At 46.2% G+C, this 27,423-nt stretch overlaps 3 protein-coding genes across 3 annotated transcripts in view; 1 reads left to right on the top strand and 2 right to left on the bottom strand.

Moving 5' to 3' along the window:
- Positions 1–14,369, top strand: part of LOC135391477 (transmembrane protein 94-like) — a 587,105-nt gene extending 572,736 nt beyond the window's left edge. Inside the window, exons 26-31 of the mRNA XM_064621740.1 lie at positions 4,895–5,037; positions 5,178–5,272; positions 5,847–5,940; positions 11,132–11,293; positions 12,001–12,073; positions 14,026–14,369. Coding sequence (XP_064477810.1) covers positions 4,895–5,037; positions 5,178–5,272; positions 5,847–5,940; positions 11,132–11,293; positions 12,001–12,073 — 567 coding nt within the window. The 3' untranslated portion in view covers positions 14,026–14,369. The remainder of the gene's footprint in view (positions 1–4,894; positions 5,038–5,177; positions 5,273–5,846; positions 5,941–11,131; positions 11,294–12,000; positions 12,074–14,025) is intronic.
- Positions 14,370–18,944: 4,575 nt separating this feature from the next.
- Positions 18,945–19,490, bottom strand: LOC135392396 (uncharacterized). The gene has a single exon (XM_064623111.1). The coding sequence runs from the start codon at positions 19,488–19,490 to the stop codon at positions 18,945–18,947; it is 546 nt and encodes a 181-aa protein (XP_064479181.1).
- Positions 19,491–19,519: 29 nt separating this feature from the next.
- On the bottom strand, positions 19,520–21,051 carry LOC135392395 (uncharacterized). Its single transcript, XM_064623110.1, has 2 exons — positions 20,640–21,051; positions 19,520–20,505 (listed from the first exon to the last, which is right to left on the bottom strand). Exons 1-2 carry the CDS (start codon positions 21,049–21,051, stop codon positions 19,520–19,522), a joined length of 1,398 nt encoding a protein of 465 aa, XP_064479180.1.
- Between the last annotated feature and the right edge of the window lie 6,372 nt (positions 21,052–27,423).

Here is a 27,423-nt window from a genome sequence, read left to right as displayed (position 1 = left end):
TCTCCTTACTTATCTCTTTCCGGTTATTATATTTATTTGTCACCAGATACTGCAACGTTTTTCCTGTAAATGTAGTTCTTGGCCAGTCCTAAAATTTATTTCCGAGCTATGAGAACAGTGGCCGCTCCCACATAAAACTTCATTCTGTAGCAGCACACGCCGCTACAATTTTATCATTTTAAATAGTTTGTTCATTGGAACGTCCTGGAACTGATCTGACTGATACGCCAAGGCTATCGCCAACGCGATGAATTTGACACCTGAATCTCATCAGCCAATTTCTATAGCTGAAAAGTGCTATTAGGGCCACACTTCAGTAAGCGGAAACTCTATCCTGTTAATTTAGTAACCCGGCTTAAATCATGTTGGAATCTCCTTATTACAACTGGTTGGTCAGTCAGTCCAAGCCGCAAAAATAGTAGGAATACTTGAAGGGTTCTTCAGAAATGTTATCATGGGATGATCATGTGCATTATGTTTAAAGGGAACGCATGAGAGCCATTGATTGTCAACTACATCGAAAAACAACATAAGTTTATTTCTTCACCGAAAACGATCGAGTCATGCGATTTATTGCATTTGTATCCCCCGTCTCTCATACCACCAGGGACGACTTTCAGATGATCATGATTACAACACAGGATTTCTATAAGTACTTCTTCTGAAGTCTTATGTCTTCTCTGAAATAGAATCACCTCGTAATTTTATCTCTGCTCAGATTGCAACAAACTGCATGCTACGAGGAAACCACGCGTTTGGAAAGTTTCGCCCTCACGAAATAACTACTGAAAGCGGCATTACTTTATAACACACCACTATAGTTTGTGTGATTGCAACCTTCATTGAGAGATATGAGTGAGAGTAAAATCAACATTTTCCGTGCCAGAAAAAGATAACAACGAAAGTTGCAATCTACGCGGAAAATCTGCAAATTTACGCTAACTGAACTAAAATGTGCGGGCTTAACTCATGAACCTATTAGAGAATTATTTCTGCTCTAAACCTGAAATGAACTTTAAAAAGTAGTTGATCAAATCTTCCCTAAAACACGCAGCGCTATGGAAACGTCGTCTGCTCCACGAGGGTGTCTCCTCCCAAACGACGCGATCGCCCCATGCGGGAGCAATTGTCCCTAAGTGACCTTGTCTATTGTATTCGAGCGGAGTTTCCAGACCAGAAAGAGTATTGAGGGACCGTGGCGCCGGTGAGAATTTCTACGCTGCTGGCATCGAAGCCCTTGTGAAACGCTGGGACAAGTGCATTAGTGCAGCTGAAGATTACATTGAAAAATAAAACTAATTTCTCGCCTGTAAGTTCATTTAACTTTTGCGAAAAATGAAAAGTCCCGGTTTGACTTGAACACCCCTTGTACTTTGTGTGCACGTCAGCATATGTAACGTCGAAATTTACTGTATTATCCCATAACCATGTTTTATGAAGCCCAGCAATTTTCAAGACAACAGCTTTATTTTAATGATTATGACTGGGCCAGCAATTTTTTGTGCTTGTGTAGAATATTTACCGTAATTTCACGCGTATTAGCCGTAGCTTATGCACAATTTTTTTTCCCAACGGGCGCTCTGCAGCTTATCCGCCCTGCGAATGCACAAACAATGCATAACAGGGGCGCGTCCACATTCGTGTAGACTGATGTTCCTGGTGCCTTACCCCAAGCAGCCTTAACTAAAGTCGTGACAGTGATTCATGTCTTCTGGAAGGCAACTGACCCGACGATCTAAGAAAAACAAGCAATAAGGGAACAATCCGATCTTGGTAGAATACTAGAACTGACTTCCTTTGTTGTACACCATGCCGACCCCGGAGTATGGACCACAGGGTTTATGGCTTTCTCTATGGTCTCCTTTGTCGCACAGTCGGTGGCGTCGTATTGCCCACGGCTTATCTGCGAGTGTGGCTTATCTGTCAAAAAAGTCTCAAAACGTTCCTAAAAACGGGTACTGCGGCTTATCTGCGGAGCGGCCTATACACGTGAAATTACGGTATTGTAGGGAACATAGGGCTAACTTACTGACACGCACAAATACATATTTGGCAAGCTAGCTTCCTTTCCTTCTTCTTTTGTCCTCTGCAGGTTTGTTTTTCTTTTAGTTGATTCACTGACACCACTGTCATTACTCCTAGTCAATTGCACGTTCGAAAACAAACCATCACAAAAATGACACAAGTGTAAAGCGGACGCCCCGATTTAGGCGAGACAGCTCTAGCTTTTACGGTAGTAGTCAGTAAGCGTGTTGTCTTGCTTTGGCTGCGATGAACCCAAGGATGTGTTTAAACAGCAATAGCGTTTTTGACTTTCCCATGGCCCTCTCCCACTCCCACTCTGCTTTACTCGATCTAATTGACCTAGGGTATTTATATTTATTCCCTCGGAGCAAAGCCCGAGCTGAGCGGAAGTGTGTCAACAAACCGGAAATCGATTGGTTGTGGAAAACGGAGGAGAAAAGAAAATTCCATACACACAGTGAACGACAATGCGCTTACACAGTATCTATTGCTGTGTTGTCTGCTTCCAGTTGGTATTTGTCGCAAGGCACTGTTTATCACTTCATAACAAAAGACCCAGACTGCATGCATTCCATGAACAGACACACAGATTCTCGCACTTAACCTGATTCTCTCCACCCATTCTGATCACATGTCCCAAATTCTGTTGTATAGTCATTTTCTATCATTCATCTATTTGATGTCTCTTCTCATATGTTAATTGCTCGAAGGTTTCACTTTTGTGTATCTTTATAGTTTTTCTGGTTTTGTGTTCCTTCTTTTCTTCTTTTAGTCCCCCATTTCATGTTCCATTCCATGTTGTACACGTTGTTTGAAGGAGCGCAGACTATGTATGAAGAATGCCTATGTCACATAAAGTTGTTTGATGTGGTTCATTGCGAGTACTTTTTACGTCTTTTTTATACCAGGGGCCCTATTCTCATCAAAGTAATTGACCTCGATTACTTTGTGTCTCGCCTGTCACTGGTCGGTCATGTGAAGAAGGCGTGAAGAACAGAGATGAATGTGACACGCCCTCAACTCGAGCACTTGGTCCTTCACTCTTCATGCTTTATCTTTTTTATCATGAAGATTGCAGGATCAAGAGCATGACCATTGGTTGAGGGTGTGTAGCATTCATTTCTGTCCTTTGCGCCTTCTTCGCGTAATGACCAATGACAGGCGAGACACAAAGTAATTGAGGTCGATTACTTTGACGAGAATAGGGCCCCTGGGGCAAAATTTTAGGAACTTATGGCTAATTCCACAATCTGATTCAGGTGGAAAGGCGGTTTAGGTCTTTCTTTATGGTCTAGATGAAAACCATTTCAAGATTTCAAAATAGCCGCCATCTTCTAGCTTAGGAAATGTGGGAAGAATCTGCAAGCTGCCTCAGGTGACTCTTAAACGAATATCCAAACACAGAGCGGGCAGATCTGAGCCATATCTTATACTCCTTTGAGCCAGCCCCATGACTACATCTCCGCTCTGAGCACCTTCGAGTGAATAAACATAAATTCCCTGAATGTGTTGGCTAACGAGTAATTCGTATAGTCGAAACTTTGTCGAAAGCAAAGCTCGCTTGCACATGCTTTGTACATCAATCTGCCTCGGAGGGAGCACAGTTTTGGTTTCATGATCAATTATTGCGGTGCTGACAACAGTGACAAAACTGAGGTGCAAGTTCAGCAAAGAGTGTTGGAGAGCGAGGGTTGTCACTTGATATCTGCAAATATTAAGAAATATAAGAAAGCACAGTCTAGTCAAACCATTTGGTACGCTTGCTGGGCTGCACATAAACCACAGAAGAGGAAGAGACAGAGAAGGCAAACTGCACAGTGTGTAGGCAAAATAAAAAGTGTGACTGATAGTGTGCCCACAATCTGCAGGGATGTCCTGCTTTGGGGCCCCTAGCAGTGTGGTCAGATTAGCTCTCCTACTCCAATCAGCTCCATCGTTGCAGAGCATGTGGCCCTCATGTGGAATGCCTGTTGCTCTTTCTATGATCGTGCAGTGTGTAGTTCTGGTTTCGGCTCATTTGCGTAGCAAAATTTTGCACTTTATATCTCAAAGTACATTCGCTTCTCAGGGTGTTCAACAAGGACGATGGATTTCAATAATGACTGGATCCAATTCTGCTGTCTTGCATTTCCCAGAAAACATCTTATTGTGAGACAGATTTCATTATCGTCGTCATCCCCATCGTCATTACAATAAAGCTTGTGTTTCGAACCCACAACCTCCTGGTGGAGGTGCAAACGATTCTCCTTCCTCAAGAAAACTGGAACTACGAAGCTGCCGCTGCTGGCAATGGCATACCCCCACAGCCGCCGGCGACGGCGTCAGTTGTTCTTGCCCCGGTCGTTCGCCAGCGCGACCCGCCCACCTTCAGCGGCCTTGATGGACTCAATGTTAGATGAATTTTAGCTAATTAGGCATCCAGTTGTTACAAATGCTTTCTGACAGGATGTCCACCATGCCGCATAACCTGCTTGCACGAATGGCATCTTTGCTGCTCTCACAGCTTATTTATAAAAAATCTGTAACGAATAAAGAAAACACCGTGTATTTTTCCCCACAGAAATTGTTTTGAATTTTAGGGAGCTGTTGATACACGCTGCAACTTTAATCTATTTTGGGAAAACCTAGTTTTCTACCGCGATGAATTAGTTAGAGAAAGAACGATAACTCTTTTCACTTTCAAGGTTCTCTTTTTGTTACTTCATAGGTCCTCCAAAATGTGAAATGTGGCATAGGTAGTGAAGATAGCATTCATTATTTTCCATAAGTCACTTCAGTTTGTATGTTTAATTTGTCAACCTTCTTCCACCTTTTGTCTGAGTACCGTTTATGTCCGTAGGTTCTCATCTGTTCCACTTTGGTTTTACAGATGATGGCGTTCTTTCTGGGCTGCTATTGTGCCAAATTCTGCCCTTCGGTGCTTGTAGCCATTACTACCTTTGCCCTGGGTATGGCCAATCTATGTTCTTCACACCCAGAAACATCGTCTACCCCTTGCTGGCTTCTTCAAGGGTAAGGACACCTAAATGCGAACATCATAATAATGCTGGTAGTAAAATAAAAAATAATGTAAAAATATACTAAACAACAAGAAATAAATGAAAAATAATGTAAATAGAGTCGCAAATTTTTTTACTCCATTCTCGTTGTAGGAATGGAGCAGACGGCACAACACATACCAACATCTGGGTTTCCGGGGTAGCTGTATGCCAAAATTTGGTGGCCTTTCTACTAGTCCTATACTTTGGTGAGTATTTATCACACCCTGACTAAGGAAAGGCTAATTGGAGGACTTGAATCTTTGCAGTACTCAAGAGGTAAATTTCTTACATAAATCAAAATTTCTAAGACTAGGAATTAAGTAAAGGGGAATTATATATTTTCTAGAAAATAGCTCAACTGCAACTCCTGGTTAGCATTTCCCACCAATTTTATAAGTTGAACGTTACACTTTGCATTTATTGGACACTGATGGCTTTATATAACTTATTATTATTTTTTCCGGATGACCACCACATGTATGGCTCGTTCTATTTATAGCTGCTTATGTAGAAATACGAGTCTAATAGTGATTTTTCTGTAAAGACAGCTTTAGGATTAGAAATATTGCTGGACCTTCAACTTATTGAGCATGTTGGTGAAGTGAGCGATGTTAGCAAAACTTGCTTAGAATATTCTAATTTAGTCAGCCTTATTTTAGTGACAGGAGTATGAGGGAAAATGTAAATGCTTATTAGTATGTTTTGGCAAATAGGATGTAGAGACTTATTTGAATTTTGTAGCTGTTACCTCTCATTAATTTATATTGCTGATTTATGCAGTGGCCATATCTGTTGGGTTTGTCCACCGAACCCAACCACTTTGGCGCCGAAACCCCCTCTCTAATCGGTGCTGGACTGTTGCCTGTATATCTGTGTATGTACCTTTCTCAGCCTCTCTGTATCTTGCCTGTCAAGTAATTTGCACACATATGTGCAATTTCACAAGAGTTTCACCTTACACTGTGATCCATACACATAGACATGCACTTTTGCACTGCAGAATTTATTGAATTTGCTTTAGCACGGCTTCACTTTCCTCATCGTGTCAGCAAAACCCATATACAACTACATTGGTGGTTATCGCAAATTCTATTGTTATACGAGGAATATCGCTGTTGGAGTCCTGACATAAGTCGCGTGGTGCGCAAGAGAGACGCTATAAATGAGACTGGAAAAACTAATAGGATTTTATTTTGACTGCTTCTGGTAGTTGCGGAGCTACACGGTACCACACTCAAGTGCGTCCAGCTGCGTAATGTACGTGCGAAGAGGTCGTGTTTGGTAATGAAATCCTTCAAAACATCGATTGTGCAAATGCGTTCTCAGCTTCATCAGATTTTTCATTATCAGCAGTTTCGCCCACTTGTACTTAGTGAACAATGGCGTCATCGCTTCGTAAACACATCGCTGGTTGTTCTTTGTAGTCCTCAGTTTCTCATGAGCTTCTAGTGCATCGGGCTTCATCGTCAATAAATTAATAAATTCAGTGTCGTCTTGCTTTATCACTGCATCAAGTTCGGGCCCATTATCGTCCATGGGCAGTGGAACGAAACATGCTTTCAGGAACCAGTTCATGATGGTCGTCCGGCACACCTTGTGCCATGCTGTGTAAAGAAACTGTACAGCTATCAGCTGTGTTACTTTAAAATCAGGGTCTTCGTCTTCCCCTTGCTCTGTTGATGTTGAAAAAGATTCGGTTGACGATGTCCCGCTCATATGCATAGATGGGTAGCTCATATGTATGTACCAGGTAATTCCAGATTCTCTTGCATTGGCTTGCCATCACGGGTAGCTTTGCGGTTTCTCTTTCGGTAAGCCTTCAGATTCATCGAAACTGTTGACTAGGACAGGTCGTATTTCTGTTCGATGGACGTCACCTTCGTTATGCGACGGTGTTCATCGATGATTGTGAGCCTGACATCTACATCCGTGGGATCGTTATGTGTGGGTTTGACTTTTCAAACTTGATACGCCGTGTTGTAATGTGGAGTTATCTGCAAACAATATGGACACTAGTGGTACGCTTGTGTAGACTGAAGAGTCGATCCTGTATTAAGTCTTTCATGTAGGAGTAGCAGGAGAGCACAAAAAAAGTAAAACATAAAAGGGGGATGTCACAGAGCAGAAACGTAAATCTGTCGTAAATACAAAAAGGACCAATTCGTCCATTGATTTTATCTCCTTAATGCAGATGTGTGATATTCTCTAATGAGGAGCTTATACGTTACCACGAATGATAGTCACTGAGGGATGCTGCTGCCCAAGATACTATATTTGAGAATATGTCACAAGTGCTAATGATCTGCTCAAACCAGTAATGAATTATGTCTCAGATCATGACATGTTGATAGACGTGGTTCATTATATTATTCGTGCATTGTTCTTATTCTAGAGAATTGAGGAAAAATTAATTATGTTTCTGCATGTTGTACCTATCATGATATAAACCCTTGAACACACATACGCCACAAGTTATGACGTAAGAGGACCAAGAGCTATGCCCATTCCCATTGGTAGTCATAAGCAAGTGACCTCTTTTATGCTGCCTCAGTGGCAGAGATGCCTCCATTGCTGTCAAGGCCGGTTGGGTTTCGGTATTTGTGGTGCTGGTTTCCTACGCTTTGTCTATTACCCTCTTTGCTGTGAAACTTGCAACGCAGGTTCACATCAGTGAGAATAATTGTCTGCCACATTTATCTGGAGTAACTTTGAAGGAAGTGTCGCAACCCATTTAAAGCAATTCAAGGAATGTTGTGTTTTTCCTTACTTTGACATGTGAATCAGCAAGGCGTGTATATCTTTGTTGTTCTTTTTGGGCAGTCGTAACCATATTAAGACATCTTTTTTAGGCAGTTTAAGTAGGGCCTTGTGTGTTCTGGCTTTATGTGTTTTTTTTTTAATTGGGGGTGAAAATCGGGTTTTATTTCAGTAGCTGAGATTCAGGGTAAAATCGGGCAGCAACAGATGGAAAATGAAAAAGAACGCTTCTCGCATTTTACGTAAACACAAAATGCGGAGCAGTCGAATTTGCACTGTTTAGCATTCTCCAATGCCCAAGTTGGAGGCTGAATTGGCACTTTGTGAAGTTAGTTTTCAGGGTTTACCCAAAGTGACAATAACGCAAATCGGGGGGTAAAAATGGGTTTTACCAGGTTTAACCTTACAACACAAGGCCTTAAGTGCAAGTAAGAGTCAGTTTATCTTTCTTGTTTTTGTGTCTTATTTTTCCGCTTCTTATAATGACTGCTTAACCAGAATTTATTTTCCTGGGAGCATTTCTGATTCCGAGGAGGTTCGTATGTTGTTCACTGCTTGTTCAGACTCGCGCTTTATTCAGCTGCACATTTGGAAGCAATGAAGTGCTTGTATTCTTACTGTTACTGTTTCGTAGAATTACTCTTCCGGCCTCGGTAGCTCAGTTGTAAGTGTTGGCTTGCTGAGCGGGTTCGATCCCGGCCGAGGTTGGTAGCAATGTGGAGGAGGTAAGCATTGCTTCTAGCACCGAGTGTCAGTGATTTCCGGGGCACATCAAAAGAAAACCAGGTGGTCGAAATTATCCTCACTCCTACCCTGCTGCATGTGCAACATGTCGGGCGGACTCACCTTCTGTGTAAATCTACTCCCAATTATTATTGTTCTCTGAAGATAAGAGACTGGACCTGTGCCACTATGTAGAAAAAACCAAAACAATAACCAACTACAACTGCAAAATGAACGCAGCCACAAACATTAAATCCACCCAAAAGAATTGAACAGTCACACATGTGCCCGCATCAGTCTCATCATCGACTCGCGTTAATAATAGTACCATCTTTACTTGCCTAATTAACGCAATCTGGGTGCCCAAATATGGTTACTTTATTTAATTGCCGAGTCCATAACTGAAGGGCTCCAGCCCTGTTCGCTGGAGTGAAAACACTTTTCACGAAAATGAAGCCATGTCACATAAGGATTTTGGGTCTCACAAGTTCAGTCAAGTTAGCCCATAGTACAAAGCAATAACGCTGAATTCCTCTAATGGCTACACACCCAACTAGGGTTGCCACCTCTTGTAGTGAAAAATACTGGCTGAGAGCAGGTGGTAGTAGAGAGCAAGGATGAAAGGTGCGGGAAAGATAAAATGGGGGAGGAGCGGAGGAACACACACAGGGACAAAGTGCTCGCTGAAGATAATACGAGAAAACATATGTTAACTGTACGCGGCTGGATTATAACGTTAGAAATTGCTATAAATAGGCAACAACACTACGCTGGAAGAGATTGGAACAACCAACAACTGGATCGGATGGACACTCACTTTGGAAAAGCGCATTGACGCAGACGAAACTTCTTAGCAGGCGGAGAATTCATGATGGTCGTATATGGCCTAAATTTCTACCTGACTCGACACAACCGTCAACAGCACAACAACTGCTCCTGTCCCCTCCAAACACAGGAATGTAATGAATAACTTGGAAAACGAGAAAAACTCTCAGTGATGACTGTGCAGTGTTTCGAGAAGGCTGTCAGGGGGACAGAAACTAGAACACAGACACGCGTTGATGGACCGATGGATGTGGGCACAGAATGGACCTTTTTCACAGTGGTCTATGCGAATGCGCATGACCTTGAGGCGCCGGAGAGGTTTATCTCCGTCTTCACTAGATGGCGCAGTATGGGGATGACAGATAGGGGAACACACTCCGGACCGGTTTTGGTCCCTTGTGCTATCCATGTGGATTTATTTTGACACATGCCGAGCATGGTTCGTTGGAAAGCCGCTAGGATACGACGCGTATGCGAAAAAGGTCCATTAGGCCATCGGTTGTCGGCCCTGTGTCCACAGCCCAATTTCCTGATCTGGTGACTCCGGAGTTGGGTCTATGCTCCAGATGTATTCAAGCTGTAGTGGAATGTCGAAGGGAAAACCCCGAAAGAGCCTCCACGAAAGGTCTTGAGCTACAAACATCAGCCCAAGGCTACGTTATCACCTTTCTATGGGCAACCAGCAGAACGAGCGAATAACTGGCCGGGCCGGTGAAATACTGGCCGGGTGGCAACCCTACACCCGACCCAAACACCAATTCTCTGCTGGAACACAGGCACTTCCCAAATTATTGCGCACCCGCATTTAAACGAGGGGATAGTTTAGAGAAAAATGATGCCCTGTTCTCTAGAATATCAGATTTGATTAACTGTCAATAAAATATTTAAGGTTATGTATTGAATCACACTCGTACGTACAGATTTAGCAATGGATTTTAGAGCCACGAGTGAGGTATGACTTTAAAGGAGAAGTGGAGGCCCTTCCACAACTTTTCATCTTTGACTTCAGCATATTGTGCAAGAAATAGCACTGCTTTTTCAGGCTGTTTTTGGAAATTTAGTTGGACAGTGATAAGACACTGTACAGTGAGAATATTGTGCTTGGTGGCCTCTGCTTGATGAATGAAGCAGGGTTCTGAGTGATGCTAAGTGTCGCTTTCAAGGTCTTGCTCGTTTCAAGGTGCAAGACCCTCAGAAAACAATAGTATCTGTTTCCAATTGCAGTGGAACATCCAGTCACTACACAACATTTTTCTGCGAGAAACACGAGCCTGTCCCATGTGGCACGTGCGCACTTAGACTGTACTGCATGTGAAGCACACTGCATTTCCTTGAGTTTGGGGAGGGAGCAAAACACGCACAGAAGTGGACAAGACGAGACTCGTGACCAGCATTCAGCTTTCACTTTCCTAGTTTCGTGTGGCTGACATCACACATTATGAGGTTCAAACGTGCATATGACGGAACATGTCAACCAGAAGGATCGTAATATGAAGGTCAGCTGCCATTGGTCACCAACCCCGAGCAGATCGGTGCATGGGTGCGCCCACTAATACTAACCCTCCTGTGCATAGCAGATAAATTTGCCATGACGAATGAGAGAACATCCACCCATGTGCCGTCATAGTGGCCTCCCCATCTCTCAGAGATTTCAGTGGTTGGTCCCGATATGACACATGATGAATTAAGCGTGGTGATGAGCTATCTGTAATGTCTATTCCATTTTCCCTTAAGGGTTTATATTATTTTGTTGTCTACAGGATGCTACTCCAACTGATGTTCTCAGTGGGTGACGTTGCCCTTCATCATCCCTCCTTTGGGGAAGCCCTCTCCTCCATACCTCTCTATGTCTGGCTCCTTGGGTTCCTGTGGCCTTTACTGCTTGTACCTCTCAATGAGTTGGTCAAGCTGCACGAAATTAAGTAGGATATATTTTCTCACTTTAATTGCTAGCATTGTTTAAACACCATTTGCAACTACTGGCACCACCTCAGGTGTGTACCATACACTACTACAAGTACATACTGTACAACTCAAGTGTGTACCATACACTACTGTATTATACACGAAAACAAACTGCAGACTTCTACAAACTGCATATAACTGAACCATTACAACGATCAGAAGGTGCTCTGTGGCTACACAGCTTCAAAAATGGACAAAACAAGTACTTCATGCTGCAAAAGGTGCCCTTCGTCAAGCTCTTGCCTGATTCAAGTACTTCATAATAATGTTTACCATGCAAGTTGAACCATGTTGAATGTTCAGTTGTTATAAGGAGACAAAAAACAATTGGCAGAAAGCAGGAAAGTGGAAATAACAGCTGTAAACTTCTTATACACAACTCTCCTGGAAATTTGTTTGTGTGAAAGTTGGTGTGAGAAGGACGTGCAGTTTCCTCTTGAAGTTGTGTAGAAATGTTACTCAAATTCCATGCTGTTGTATTTTCTTGCATTGCAAGGAGTAACAATGCTTGCCTTCGATGTCACTGCAATCTATTTTAGAAGTTCACTGTAGTAGTCACTATAATTTCCTGTGAAGTGGTGCAATGACTATCATGACTCCGCTTACTGTATTCAGATGTGATTGACTCACCATTTTCGTGTCTTGGACATTTTTCTTCCAACAGTGTCAACAAACGCCAGCAGAAGCGCGCCCGCCTAGAATTTGGTACCAAACTTGGGATGAACTCCCCATTCTAGGTGAGCATACCACGTTATACAAAGTCCTAATCATGTATCTTATATTCTACTCTCTGTACATTTAGATCGCTGTCTCATAGGTAGCCACAGTCCCAAATTCCACATTAGCGACACGCCTATAACAGCACAAAATAGCCTCGCATCGAGCAACAGACACTGCTTACCTCTGATAAAATTTGTGTGTTCACGGCCACTGCAAGCCAGCTTCCCCTGCAATCCCGGACAACAGACATACATAGCAGTGCAATTACAAACTTTGTTATCCAAGTCAACTCGTATTCGAACAAACGTTATGTATGTAAGGCACATACTGACGTTTTTTCAAAATAGCTGTCTCATGCCATCACAGATGATCCAGTCGGGCCGCTCCAGCATCTCCTATATTTTTCAAAAATAATTTTTCATGTAGAGGGCCTTGTGAAGAGGGAAAAGTGTACCTCAACATTAATCCTTTAAGCCTTTAATCACTCATACTTTACCTGTTATTCACGTAAATGTCAATACATGTAACAGGTGCAGTACTGTACCTTGCATAACTTAAGGCTCATTCACACATGCGTTTCAAAAAGCAGCGCCACCTCAGCGTTCTCGGTGCAGCTGAGAGGGGCCTGTCACACATAGCCGAGCCGACAGCCTGCAAATGTGCTTCATTGTTGTTGATGTGTCAAGATCGCGTACCAACACGTCCAGCTCTCTTCCTCCAAATTTGTCTTGTGAAGTATGTTATCTATTTCACCATTATTGTGAAGCATTTCTACTGGAACCATCAATCGTTGGAACGACACACGTGACACAATATAGCAGAGAAGGAACGGCAGAAGAAGCGAGGCACATGTTTACTTATCGACAATGAACACACAGTCACACACAAGTCGTATTTATTTTCATTGATTCCGTCGTTTGCGCAAATTCCCAGCTCATTGCTCGGACTACAAACAACTATTGGTGACAAGGAATTTACTCACATGGTAGCACCAAACACACACATACACAGAGGACGAAAGATCCCAGCGCAGTATTGGGAGGCCCCTCAGGCACCAAAAGGAAGCCACTTCCACCACTTCTCCCCTCCGAGTGCTCCGATTGGCTGGATGAAAAAGCGTTTGTCGAACGGCGCTGCGAAGGTGCAGCACACAGCAGTTGTCGACAAGCGTCTGGAAACACAGTGCGACAGCTGCATAGCGGTCCCAGAGCGTGCGGTGCCGCCTCAAGAAATGCATGTGTGAATCCAGCTTTATGCAAAATGCTTGACTTCAAATGATGCGCGGAAAAGATGAGATTTCCCTGCTGTTTGTCATTTCGTGTTTCCCTTACAGCTCGTGTATAAAGTAAACAAGGTCACTGCTTGAGTGGCACCTCAGGAATGTTTACAAAATATTTTATGTTTCTGCTCAAAATTCTGTATGCATTAGCAATGCCTGAAAATACCAAATTTTGAATTTTTGCAATATTTTAACCATTTTCAGAATGCGACAGTTCAGATGAAAACAGTTGCAATATCTCATTCAATAGAACAGAGATCTCACTACACAATGCTAAAAGACTGCGAACCTGTTATTTGAAATATGCAAGAAAATACTTTTCTACTGGTCTGCTGTTGGCATTTTAGGCACACATTGAAGCCCGTATCCTGGCCACATTCTATACTGAACTGCACCAGGAAGAGGCTCTGGGTGCCATCATCTTGCACTGGCCCCTGATTTGTTTCTCTTCATTTTCTTGTACATTTATGTGCATTTTGTATTTCTTGGTCATGGGGGGGGGGGGGGGGGGGGCATACAGTGGCGAGCTGGTGCTGTTTCTCTTTCGTGGAGGTCGCAGTTGTCTCGCGACGTAAAGTCCCGAATCATTATTGTTATCTTTTGTGGAGTTTCCTTTACAATGCAAGTAATAGCAATAATAGACAAGTGGAAATGCTGTAAAAAATTGTCCTCACCAACTTTTTTTTATAGGAGCAGCGTTGAAAGCTTGACTCACCACCATAGTGCTCGGGCTGTATGTGGCCCACGGACAGATCCAGGATTTATCTGAGAGGAGTATCCAGTATAGGACACGCTACATACACTGCTTAAGGTCAATTGATGATCTCAGTGATGAAGAAAATCGACGGACATCCAGGATCCCTCAAGGTCCGTGGCTTCGAGTAGATGTCATGTCATCGTCGACTGTTAGCACATAAGGCGGAGAAAACACCCACAAACTTTTGTCTGACAGTGCAATGTTTTCTACAGGAACTATTCATGCTCAAAAGGCAACATATAGATTAGTGCAAGATTGCCTGTAGAAGGGGGGGGGGGGGGGGGGGATTGCCTGTAGAAATTTTGTAGTGTATCATGCCAAAGTCTACGCTGTCCTACAGTGTATGTTTGGATATCCAACAGGCACATAGTGCGTACCCTGAAGGTTTCCTGTATTCATAGGGTTGTTTGTCTTCATGTTTTATGGTTTTTGCAATTCGGAGTGTAAAAATTGGATGATATTTTCACACAGAAATTCAGGGAGAAATCCTTCCCCATTTGATATGCCAGCGAGGAATTTTCCGGCGTAACCCAAGTTGTCTCATTCGAACCACCATTGTGATAATTAGCCCAGAAACCAGAATTTTTATTGTACAGCCATTACAACAGGCAAACCTCGCCAGTGTACAAAAGCTCACATGTTACATATCTGCGTGTCATTATCGTGTTCAGGCACTCGCACACGTGGGTTATTCCACATAAAGTGATCCAGTCCAAGGGCTCGACCACCACGGATATTGTTCTTGTATGTATCATTTTTCCAATGGTACTGCTCCACAATACAAAAATAAGAATAGCTTCATAAGCTTGTGCTTTCACGAAGGAGATTCAGGGTCCTGGCGCCATAGAACTTCGTCGGTACCTAGCACGGAAAAGGACTGTGTGACGGTGTTATGGTGAAGCGACTTGCAGCAAAGGCTAGCCTGCAGAGACCATTCGATCAGTAAATTTTAAGTGACACCGTAAAAAATAGCAAACATAAAACAAAAACGGGCCTACGAAAGATGCATCAACATTCTCTTCAGTTTCTTTATACACAATTAAAGGCCAATCCTTTATGAACACTCTGATGTTTACGGACCTAAAGTACCCTTAGCCATTTTGTCAGGAGATGCCTTCAAAGGCAGCTCATTTTTCGATGAACCCCAGACGTTTAGCGCCACCTCACCTGAAAATGCCTCCGAATTTGGTGAAAGTATTTCGTTGACGTTGGTTTCTCTACGGTGTCAACCAGTAAAAAAAAAAAATTTGCAATACCTGTTTGTGGTGGTGGCCATGAGATTGCATTGCTTCATGTGGAATGACACTGGTGCAAACAGGTCACCAGACAAGGAGTACTGGGGACTGGGGCACTGAGTGACCTCAGGAATTGCAACATGTATCCCAGCTTTATGAAAGCTCATCTGTAGGATCAGCAGAGTGGGATTATAAAATGAGGTGTCTCCTCCTGGACCTGTTCAGGTTAATATCATGATTCACCCATTACCACGCCTGTTGCAGAACCCAAAGCGAGAACCTCAGGGATTCCTAGTAGAAGCTGGGTGATACCAAAATTTCAGAAAGCGTGTTCGAGGTGCAGATACATATTGCGAAAAATCGGGTCTAACCCTAAAACGGTAACCTATTGTATTTGTCACTTGTTTTCACTTACACAAAGTCACAGGAATGAATCAAGGCAGTGATCTTGGCAAGTTGGTATGTACTGTGAGGGGAAAACAGCGCGACAGCATGGGGCAAGAGATGACACACATGAAGCGCTCAACGGTGAACATTCAACGAGATGACACACATGCAGTGCTTCGTTTGTGCCATTTCTTGACCCGTGTTGTCGCACTGTTTTCCCTCGCAATGGGATGAATATAACCTCCAAGATTATTTTAAGACTATGTACATTGCACAGGCACCTGTAAAGCATGCTCAGAAGAAAAAATGTCTTGTGACAACACCTGTAGTGGTCCCTGGACAAGGGGTTGACAGTATTGTTAAATAAATAAATGTGGACAGTGGGTTGTAGCCATGCTATTACATATCACATAGGGATGGCTTACAATTTTGTTGTCATCGATAGTCTCTTGTCACCAGAAGCAAGACATGAAAACTACAAAAGTGGCAGTAGAAGATGATTAGGGCCCCGGGTTTTCCGCGATTCCGCGAAATATCGTGGAATCCGGAATTCATCGCGGAATCCTTCGTTTGTCAGGCAACTTCACGGAAGCCTTATTTTATGGGTGTGCGGATATTCGAGTTCCCGAATTCGAATTAAATATCAATCACTCGAAGTATTTTATTCGCGAATCGAACACCCAATATTCGGACTTCCGAATATCCGACTATTCGCGATACGATACCTCCCGAAATTGGGCTTCGTCTGCAGCTTCCCTGCATGAGGTGAAGCCAGCTTTACAAAACTGCCCATGCTGCAGGACCAGCACAGACAGATTGTAGTTTAGCTTAATTAAGATAACATTAGCCCAAGTTTATTATGCATACTTCACCTGAGGAAGGGGCGATGTCCCTCTCTTGTGCAGATTAGCGGTAGCAGTGGGGGACTTTGATTTGATGTCTTTGAGTTTGCCTTTAAAGGCTCAGCCTAGAGCCGAGAAACAAAAGGGTTTCCTGTAACTTCCACAGGGCATGTATTGTAAGCTCTGTCCTATAATCTTCCTATAAAGTTTCTATAAACTCTGTATATGCTGAAAGACCTTCCAGCAGCTATAAAATGATTGCAGGTGACAGGCATTTGTCTTGGCAGAGGAGAACACAAGTGCCACGACAGTACTTTTAATCTGTAATTTTACAAAAATTGTTTTGTTCCAACATTATCCAAGAAAATAAAGTGTTTCCCATTTCAAGCAGCCGTTGACTGCTTGCTGAGGAAAATCGCGGAACCTATACAAGTCCGCAGAATTTTGAATTTGCCGCAGAAGAAAACCAGGGGCCTTAAAGCTGATACATGAGCAGCAGAAGGTAGTGTAAGACCCTTAGTGTTTGCAAACTCTCAATTTTCGTAATTGTATTGCAAATTTCAAGGGCATACGAAAATTTTGAGCAAGAATTGACACTTGGAAGACTATGCTGCAGTCGCAAACTTTATTCTCACAGCTAGTCACATGGGTTACTAGTTTCAACTGAACTATTCGAATTTGAACTATTCTACAGCGCAAGCAAGTACATACAGCTTTTCATCAAATACGGTTCATTCTACCTGAGGTAGAGCACTGCACGGGCCCGGGCTTCGCGTGTTTTAGGCGGGCCTGGGCAGGGCTCGGGTTTCAGCCACCGGGCCTGGGCCGGGTACGGGCTTGGCAACGCCAAACATGGTCGGGCATGTACGCGAACATATTTCACGGGACTGGACAGCTGAATTTTCACGTTACTTTTTTTCCCCATTGGGTATGGGATATCAGGTATTTTCATCTGACAACTATCACTTTTTTACACGTGATCGTGCTTATTTCGTGAAAGGGTCTGTATTTCACGCGTGCATTCACACACATTTGGGGGCGATTGGTGTGGCGGGCGCGCTGAGGGTCCTGCACGAGCGTCAGTTAGGTTAGGTGTCGGGACATATTTCGTTCTCGTGAGGGTCCGGCACGAGGGTCAGTGAGGTTAAGTGTTCTGACATATTTCGTTTTTATGAGAGTCCGGCAAGAGGGTCGGTTAGGTTAGGTGTTCTGACATATATTTCGTTCGCGTTAGAGTTCGAGAGAGGGGAACTAACACCGGAGCATGTGCAGTCGAGCGGCGATGAGTCTCTCTTGAACCGCAATGTACATACGCCGCTGCGCGCTGCGTTCCCAAGCAAGCAAGCACAGAGCGGCTTGCCGGCAGAGAAAACAGCCGCTGCTGCGTTCGGGTGTACCGTAATTTCACGCGTATAAGCCGCACCGCAGATAAGCCACAGGACGCGTTTTTTGGGACGTTTTGAAAATTTTCTGGCAGATAAGCCGCACCCGCAGATAAGCCGCGGGCAATATGAGACGACTGATTTGTGCGACAAAGGAGACCATAGAGAAGGCCATAAACCCTGTGGTCCATACTCCGGGATCGGCACAGTGTACAACAGAGGAGGTCAGTTCTGGAGTTCTACCAAAATCGGATTGTGCCCTTGGGGGGGGGGGGGGGGGGGGTTCGTGGACTGATGGGTCAGTGATCTTCCAGAAGACGTGAATCACTGTCACAACTTTCCTTAAAGCTGCTTTGGGAAATGCACCAGGAAGATTAATCTACTCGAATGTAGACCCGTCCCTGTTACGCACTGTTCGTGCATCTGTAGGGCAGTGCTGTTCCAGAGGCACTGTCGGCCCTTTCGTTAAAATCGGCGTATGGGGAAAATACCAGGAAAAAATAGTCATCAGATAAGCCGCACGGTGGATAAGCCGCAGGGCGCCCGTGAGAAAAAAAAATCGCGCATAAGCCGCGGCTAATACGCGTGGAATTATGGTACCTCTGTACGGGCTGGGCCCGGGCCGGCGGTGTCGCGCCCGGGCCTGGGCCGGGCACGGGCCTGAAAATTAGGCCCGTGCAGTGCTCTAACTCATCACAAAATAATCAAATCAAGCCAGGAATTTTAGTGTCCAGAATTCAGAAAATTCAGTGATTCCAAATATGAGCCTCATGGCCTCTGCATTTTAGATAGTAATATAAATTGCAGCGGCCAAAGCAACAGTTATGACAAACACAACAAATAACCTCAATGATCTTGTAGAGCGAGAAAAGAGGCGACCAGGCCCTACTGAGGTTGATGGGTTTTTAATGACTGTTAATGGCGATGAACCGAAAACGAAAGCTCGGGTCGCGCGCAGTGCTGCGCGCAACCGATGGCGGTGCTGGTGATGAAGATGACGCTGGTGCTACAGGGCTCCCCCCGCAAAGCCGGCGAAGAGGGCAGCGGGAAGGTCGGGCGCCGGAGTCAAGGAAGACAGGAGGCGGACATGGGGCGGCGGGCGGCCCGCAGTGTGCGAGCTGCGGGGCCCATTACAATGTACCCGACGTGAAGGGGTAGAAAGGCCGGAGACAGGAGTTGAGCGCGGAGCGGGCGATACATGCGGTTCCGACTCCAGGAATGCCAGCTTGAGCCTGTCGATGGCCACAGTGTCGGGTCCCCGCGGGAGGTGCAGGCGGAAGAACTTCCCGGCTCGTGAGATGACCCTGTAGGGGCCGTCGTAGAGTGGCTGCAGGCTGGTGCGTACAGAGTCCCGGCGGACGAAGACGTGGGTGGCTTGAGGAAGGGCGGGGCTTACGAACACGCCTGTTGCAGGACCGGAGCGGGTAGGTGTGGGCTTGAGGTCCTGGAAGAGCTGGGTGAGATGGTCGATGTACGAGGAGGGGTCGGGCAAGAGCGGAGCCGAGGGGGTGAAGAACGCTCCGGGAAGGCGGAGCAGGCAGCCGTAGACCATGTGGGCCGCGCTGCAGCCGCCCTGGCGGATCACGGCGCGAAGGCCAAGCAGGACGAAGGGAAGACGCTCGGGCCATGTTGTGTCGCCGTGGTCAGTGGCGCGGAGGGAAGCCTTGAGCTGCCGATGAAGGCGCTCGACCAGGCCGTTGGCAGTCGGATGGTAGGCCGAGGTTCGGATGTGATGGGTTCCGAGGGCGCTGCACAGGTGACGGAAGAGGACCGATTCAAACTGGCGTCCTCTGTCCGTGGTGACAGTGGACGGGGCGCCGAATCGGGAAACCCAGGAGAAGAGGAATGCGTGGGCCACTGTTTCTGCTGGTCAGGAATCGGCGTTACCTTCGGCCAGCGGGTAAACCGGTCGATGCAAGAGAGCAGGATGCGGTAGCCCTTGGCCGGATGAAGCTGGCCGACCAGGTCGATGTTTACCTGGCCGAAACGGGCATCTGGCGGAAGGAACCGCGATGGAGGCGAGATGGTGTGGCGGTGGATTTTGGACCGCTGGCAGGCAAGGCAGGCGCGAGCCCAGGCACGGACGTTGGCATTCATGCGAGGCCATATGTAGCGCTCTGCGACAATCTTCTGCGTGCCGCGCACGCCAGGGTGGGACAACGAGTGGAGGGCGTTGAAAACAGGCCGGCGAAAGTCCAGGGGAACGAAAGGGCGCGGGGTGCCAGTAGATGTGTCGCACCATAGTCTCGCCGTCGAACCGGGGAGCGACATTTCGCGAAAAGTGGTGGATGCGGGGGATGAACGAAGATCGGCGAGCTCTTGATCAGCCTGTAGCGCTTGGGCGATGCCGTCCAAATCGACCGCGGGGGGCGGATGGAGAGCATTAACGTCCGGCCGCGAGAGCGCGTCGGCAGCTGCATTGTCTTCGCCGGCGACGTGGCGTACATCTGTCGTGAATTCCAAGAGGCAGCACTTGTGGCAGGTTTCACGACGTGAGTAGTTGCCGGACGCCGATCGCAAGGCGAACATGAGAGGCTTGTGGCCTGTGTACAGCACAAACGGGCGGCCTGCGAGAAAATGTCGGTAGTGTCTGCATGCCAGGTAGGCTGCGAGGAGATCACGCCCGAAGGTGCTGTAGCGTGTTTCTGGTGGCGAGAGGCGCTGGGAAAAAAACCGAGAGGTTTCCAGTGGCCACCCTGACGCTGCTGCAAGACGGCGCCGACGGCAGCAGTGGAGGCGTTGACGAACAACGCAGTTTCGGCGTCAGGACGAGGATGGTGGAGCAACACAGCATCTGCCAGGGCCTGCTTGACCTCTGCGAACGCGCGTTCTGCTGCCGGTGTCCACTCCAGAGGGGCAGCACGGGCCTCTTTCGGATGGTCAGCGCCGAGAACGGCGTACAGAGGTTGGAGCAAGGCAGCACAGCAAGGCACAAAATGTCGGGAGAAGGTCACGAGGCCGGGGAATGAACGCGCGGAGCCCTTTGCGAGAGGTGGGGGTAGGAAAGTCTCGGATGACCTGGACCTTAGGTGCGAGTGGCCGGATGCCTTCCGGGGTGATGGTGTGTCCCAGGAAGGTAAAGCTGGTAACGCCAAACTCGCACTTCGCGGCATTGGTTGAGACCAGAGAATCGAACCGAACCTGAACCCGAACCGAAAACCGTTAATAACCGTTATTTTTAGCCGGAACTGAACCGAACCGAAAGAGTCGACGCCATCTTGGAGCTGAACCGGAACTAAACCGGTAAAAAAATACCGGTTACCGGTTCAAATAACGGTTCACACGGAATTAAGCGCGGAACTTTGCATGTTGTGCATGAACGTAAAAACTATTTTTCCTCTTTTTTCTTCATTTATTAGCTTCGTAGACTTCCTTTTGCTTGCCGAAAAAGTCGTGCCCTGCAACAATGATCTGGATTTTCTCGAGTCACGAAGTAACAACAACAAAGATAGTAACTGAAAACTGTTAGGACTACTAATGTCTAAGACATACACAAGAACCTATATATCTTTTTTGTCACAGGTTTTTGTCAGAACCTTTTCTGCCACAATTATGCCGGACATAATTGTAACAGAAAAGGCGTACGCCTACTGTTTTCAACAAATCAGGGGAGAGAACGGTGTCATTCGAGATGATGGTTGGTTAAGAGGTGAAGTTACTGTCATTCCGTTTAATGCATTAAGTTTGCCGCGTGACTAGGGTATTAGAAAGTAAGGCGCCAGCCACCCTCATGCTGGTCAGAATGAAAAGAACATGGTGTTACGATCGCATGCAAAACAGATGACCATACTGTTCATACGTAACAACTGGATGGCAGCGCTGGGATGACGGATTCTTTGGCTTTGGACAGCGGCTTGAGTGACTGAGTGGTTCTTTTCGTACGCACACCAAGTGTTAGTTAGGAATTGGTAGTGCTATCGAAATTTTGTTCGGCTACTGTTAGGAATTTTGTTTGTGCGTAATATTCAGCAGTAGATGAACAGGCATAACTGACACTCACAAATCAGTCCGCTATGGATCTAAAGAAGCTGTTGAAAGCAGATTTTTTACTGCTGTGCGAAGAATTGGGGATTGATACCGAGGGTTTGCGTCTGAAGTCAGCCATCATAGCGGCTATTGTGGGATCGGGTGCCGATGATGACGAGCTTACCGAGTGTTGGGAACTAATACAAGCCCAAAAGACGGAGCAGGCCAAAAAGGCAGAAAGTGAAAGTCTCGAACGTCAAAAGGACAAGGAGCTCGAAAGTAGAAAGTTAGAAATAGAGCGGGATATTCAACTAAAGAAGGTTGAACTGGAGTTGAAGCGGCTGGATGGAAGACCGGCGTCGGAGGCAGGTTCCGGCGACCTAGATCGAGTAAAGATGACTAAGCTTCTGCAACCATACAAGATGGGGGAAGATACAGGCCTTTTCCTAGTTAACTTTGAAAGAATCTGTGAAAATTTTGGTATAGCAAAGCCTTTGTGGCCACAGCGCTTGCTTACCGTTCTTCCTTGCGAGGCCGCTGACGTTATCCCTCGCCTGAGTAAAGAGGACGCTGACGATTACAGTAAAGCAAAGGACAGCTTACTGCGAAAGTATCGTCTGTCAGCCGAGGCATTCAGACAGCGTTTTCGAGAATCGATGTTCAAAAAGGGGCAGAGCTATTCAGAGTTCGCGTACGATCTCAGGGCAAACATGACAGAGTGGCTCAAAAGTGCTGAGGCTTTCGGCAACCACGATAAAGTGTTAGAATGCTTTTGCTTAGAGCAGTTTTATGTGGGTGTATCCGATGACGTGCGGTACTGGATCCAAGATAGGATGGATGTCCAGACACTTGAGAAAGCCGCAGAGCTAGCACAGGAGTATGCCACGCGTAGGGAAGCTAAGAGTTCTCCCTAATTCGTACAGTGAGAGTCGCCACTCAGTCCAGAAGTTTCCCGAGAAAATGTCACGGTTTCGAAAAGTGGGGTTGCCTCAAACAAAAGAGCCGACTCCCAGAGAAAAGAAAGTAGAGGAGACCGCCCCAAAAGAGTTGCAAGAGAACCCCGGGGAAAGTGAGAATGGGGGTATGCCGCGTAGCAAGGAGTTCGAACGTAGACGACCGTTAATTTGCCACAGGTGCAAAAAAGTAGGCCATATTGCCGCACGTTGTCCGAACCCCCGAGTAGCATTTTCTTACGTTGCCGACGATGAGGAAAATTTAAGCTACTGCGACCCTACATGTTTGAGTTAGAAGTGAACGGGAAGCCGTGCCGAGTGCTGAGGAACTGTGCCGCTACTATGGATATAGTGCACCCCGCTTATGTCAGAAGAGAGCACCTTACGGGGAAAGTGTCTTGGATAAGGCAGGTTGTGGAGGAAGAAAGTGTTTGTCTTCCGATCGCGGAGGTCACTATTAAAGGGCCGTTTGGAGAATTGCGCACTGAAGCCGCCGTGTCAGAAAACTTGTCTGTTCACTACCCCTATTTGTTCTCTAATCGCTCAGATGAACTTCTGAGACAAAAGGGTCTAAGTTTTGAAAATGGTGTGGTGCAAGCTTTAACGCGCTCGAAAGCACGACAGTTGGCCACTCAGCTTCGATATGATGAGGGCAAACAAGATAGGCACATGCCCTTCAACAGCGAAAGTGTAGAGAGCCGAGTTGGTGCAAAAACTACCGCTAGTGAGAGTGAAACTGCTGTTAGAGAACAAGAAAGCACAAAGGCAACCCAAGTAACATGGCCAGAATCAACAAAAGATGATGACGCGGTAACAGAAACAACGGAAGAGACAGGGCTAAGATTTGGGGACAGCTGCGAAGCGAATGAGGTCAGAGATGACCCAGTCGACGGGAACGACAATGAGCAAGACCTAGAAGACCTTGAGGGAATTCTTTTGTCGCCCGTAAGCCGAAATCTGTCTACCCTTGTAAGGCTAACCAGCTCCGGTGGCGCAGCGGTAACGCGTGCGGACAATGTTTTACGGGGGTTGGAAAACTACGCAGTGCCCTACTTAGACGACGTGGCAATATTTTCTAATACTTGGGACGAGCATGTTAGCCACTTGAGATGCGTGTTTGACCGTTTGAAAGAAGCCGGTCTCACTATAAAAGCTGAGAAATGTCAGCTTGGATGTGCTGAAGTGGAATACTTGGGACGCGTTGTAGGACAGGGCAAGCGGAGGCCGGTCGATTTAAAAATCGCAGCCGTCAAGGACTTCCGTAAGCCTTCCACGAAATCTGAGATCAGATCGTTCCTAGGCCTCACCGGCTACTATCAGAGCTATATTCCGAATTATTCGGATATTGCGAGTCCTCTGACCGATGCGCTAAGGAAAGAAGAGCCAACCGAGGTTAAATGGGACGATAAGAAGGAACTCTCCTTTCAGACGTTGAAGAAAGCACTGACGAGTCGCCCTATTTTACAGGCACCGGATTACTCGAAGCCCTTTGTCGTACAGTGCGACGCTAGCAATCACGGGCTGGGAGCCGTTTTGTGCCAACGGGACGCACAAAACAAGTAATTCCCCATATAACGCTTCGTGCAAATACTTTACGTGCAAAGCGTCCGCCGCGCCACGGAAAATCCTGGCGGCAGCCATAGGAACTTGTTGTGTGAGTCCGCTCCGTTTGCGAGGGCTATTCGTACGCGTTCAATCGTCACCTTGCTTCGGTGACGCCGCGCCTGAATTGATAGCTGCTAAAGGTAATGCGGTACCGCACAAACTGTTGCGTTGTTGGGTGCACAAAAACGTATGATAAAGCGGGGTATGAAAAAAAAAGCTCCCTGGTTGTGTAGGCAAAAAAATGGTCCCCCAGGCTCCTGCGCGCCCAAAAATACAGGGGTGCGGATGGGGTAACTGACGAAACACATCACAGCCGACCGAGTGTTACCATTCGCTCTCCTCATTTGTTGAAAAATGAGGCATAGACCTTTTTCATCTGTTAGTAGATAATAAAATCTGCACGACATTCAATGAGTAACATAAAAGCGACATCATTCGCTGCACTAGATCGCTAGCGATACCGTTCGCTAGATGCTAGTACTTTTCTACTGGTGGTCAGACACGCGTGCTTGAATGTAAAAAGAAAAAGGAGACACGAACTTTACAGTTGTCCCCTGCATCTTTTCCGTGGTGATGTTTATGGACAATAAAAGCTGTCGCCTTCTCATTCGTTGTTTCATTGGCTTTACAACTCCACTTCTGCTAGAGATACGGTTCATCGACATAGAAAGTATGACAGAACAACTGTGAAACCTGTGTGACCAACAATAGGAAAACAAGAACATGATGAAAGATGAAAGCCACTGAAAAGGTTAGCCAGCATCCAGCACTAGCATCCAGGTTGAATTGGGAACTGCACCCCCCCCCCCCCCCCGTACAGAGAGTGTGAGGTCGGAGCCAGGCTAGTGAGCATACAATGTAAACCGTTTATGTGTGCTTTATTTTATTGGTACGAATACAGAAGGTAAAGTGCCTCTTTGCTTACTCCTCTGTAATCCGTCCTGTTATAAAAGAATGCGGGTACCATTTTCCCGACATATCTGCAAGACATTGCTTTGTCTGTACTGCACAAAAAAGAGAGAGAGGAACAGGAGGAACAGACGCATTGCGCTCAGTACAACCGGTGCAGCAAATGTAATCGCTTTTATGTTCCTCATTGAATGGTGTGCAGCTTTTATTGTTCATTAACATCAATGTTGATTTTAAAAAAACCTATGTCTCCCAATTTTAACAAATCGGGAGACATACTAGAGTTTCCACACTCTAGAGTTTCCCGCCAGATCCACACGAAGTGGACATGAGGAGAAGATGATTGTCGGCCATCAACCGTTTGCGTCACAAAATAAGCTACTCCGTGGATTCTATCTGTCTTCGTTTATGCCAATAAGCCTAATTGGTTGCCATAATCAGACCGTATATCGTTCGTGTTGTGTTGAGTGATGTTGTGATGTGTGTTCTCCATTCAGACAAGAACTTCCAACTAGCTTGGACCTTGTCGCTTTTTTCAACTCAGCTAATGAGAATTCTGCATCCACTGTAGGTGCAACCTTTGCAAGGTTGCTGGAAAATGTATAAAAGAAAACATACGCAAGTGCGGTGCTCACGAAGAAAAGCTAAAAGAATTGTAAAAACGCTCAGATGCCTGCTTCTGCATATAGCCTTATGCCTTATAGCCTTATGACCGCTGAGGACCGAAAGTTGTCGTTCGGAGTTCAAAGCGATTGAAATCCACAAAGATGCACAACCGATTCACACAATTTCGATGTTCATGACGTCCGCCACACACACTTTCGACTGGTTTCGATATCGGACGACTCACACAAAAGTTCGCTTTCCAACCACTACGTGGCCGCGCAAAGCGCCACCTTTAGTCTGTGCACGAGGCGTTATGGCTAGAACGAATGTGCTCTAGAAATGGACGCCTCCTTCGCTGGAGTCTCTCTCTCCAGCAATACAATTTCAATGTCGTGTATAAAAAAGGAAAGCTCCACGGTAACGCAGACTGTCTCAGTCGATGCCATTGAGTCCAGAACGGTCCTGTCATGGTCTGGCTTGGAACTAAATTGTGGGGACCAAATTGTTCGTTGCATGAATGTTGTACATGGTATGAAGTATTCTTTGGTTCCAAGCGTGAGACAAGAGTGTCAGATATGATCTTTAATTGTATAATAATTCCTTTTTATATTGTCACGAAGCGAAATGGGTCGTCGAATAAACAGCGGACGGTTTATTAGACTACTTGGTAGCAAAACACAAGAGTGATAGCTCTCTGAACACAACTGAGTCCAAAGAATGAATGCTCCAGCTTGGAGCGCACAAGCATTTAAGCATCGCGCCGAAAAGTCTAGAAACAGCACGTGCGTTTGCCAGAGAGCAGGCGATGTGTCTGGAAGCTTCTTGCTTTTTCTTCAGCATGCGCCGGGATGAGATGTACCGTTTCGTGCCTGCCCTGGAAGTTTCGCGATGATGATTCGTGGCATTGCCCCCTCCGTAGACGTGGCATCGTCCCGATGCCAGAACTTGTGTCGGCTCATCGCATTTCGTTTGCACCCTGCGAAGCCTCGTAGCCAACGTCGTCGTCTTTAACATTGTCGTCGGCGCCATTATCGATTAATGCAGCTGTCTCGTGGTCGTGATTGAGTATTTGCAAGTCACTGGTAAGGTTTTGAGCGTCGCGTCGGTCTGTATTGCTGTTCGTCGAGCTCGGAGACTGGTCGCGTCGTGAGTCAGCAGAAGCATGCTGCTGCCGTAGAGAGTCTTCAATTGCGGCGGGATGACTATGCGCTGAAGGCGGGGTCGGGTGAAAATCCGGGTAGACCCAGTCGTCGGTACGGGAAACGGCGGTAGACCCGGGTGGCTTCTTCACAGTGGTAGCGCAGAGCGGCCTCAAGTCTGATGTTCGCCGTACGTCTGTCTTGCGAGTTCCTTGTGCGTGTGGCTGGTAGCTGAGTGGTGCAGGTTGGGCGGGTCGCGAATGCGCCCAGCTGTTGCCGTGCCGCGCGCTGCCGATGGTGGCTGTCG

This window comes from Ornithodoros turicata, chromosome 4 (assembly GCF_037126465.1).
Source record: "Ornithodoros turicata isolate Travis chromosome 4, ASM3712646v1, whole genome shotgun sequence".
NCBI classification, from domain to species: Eukaryota; Metazoa; Arthropoda; class Arachnida; order Ixodida; family Argasidae; genus Ornithodoros; species Ornithodoros turicata.
This window is presented reverse-complemented; position numbering and strand designations above follow the sequence as displayed.

What these genes read in the sequence shown, in the direction of transcription:
- LOC135392396 (XM_064623111.1), bottom strand. Translation starts at nt 19,490, where the DNA reads ATGGTCTACGGCTGCCTGCTCCGCCTTCCCGGAGCGTTCTTCACCCCC.
- LOC135392395 (XM_064623110.1), bottom strand. Translation starts at nt 21,051, where the DNA reads ATGCCGCGAAGTGCGAGTTTGGCGTTACCAGCTTTACCTTCCTGGGAC. An exon ending in CGGCGCCGTCTTGCAGCAGC is followed by an intron (nt 20,506 to 20,639) that starts GTCAGGGTGGCC and finishes ATTTTCTCGCAG; the next exon opens with GCCGCCCGTTTGTGCTGTAC.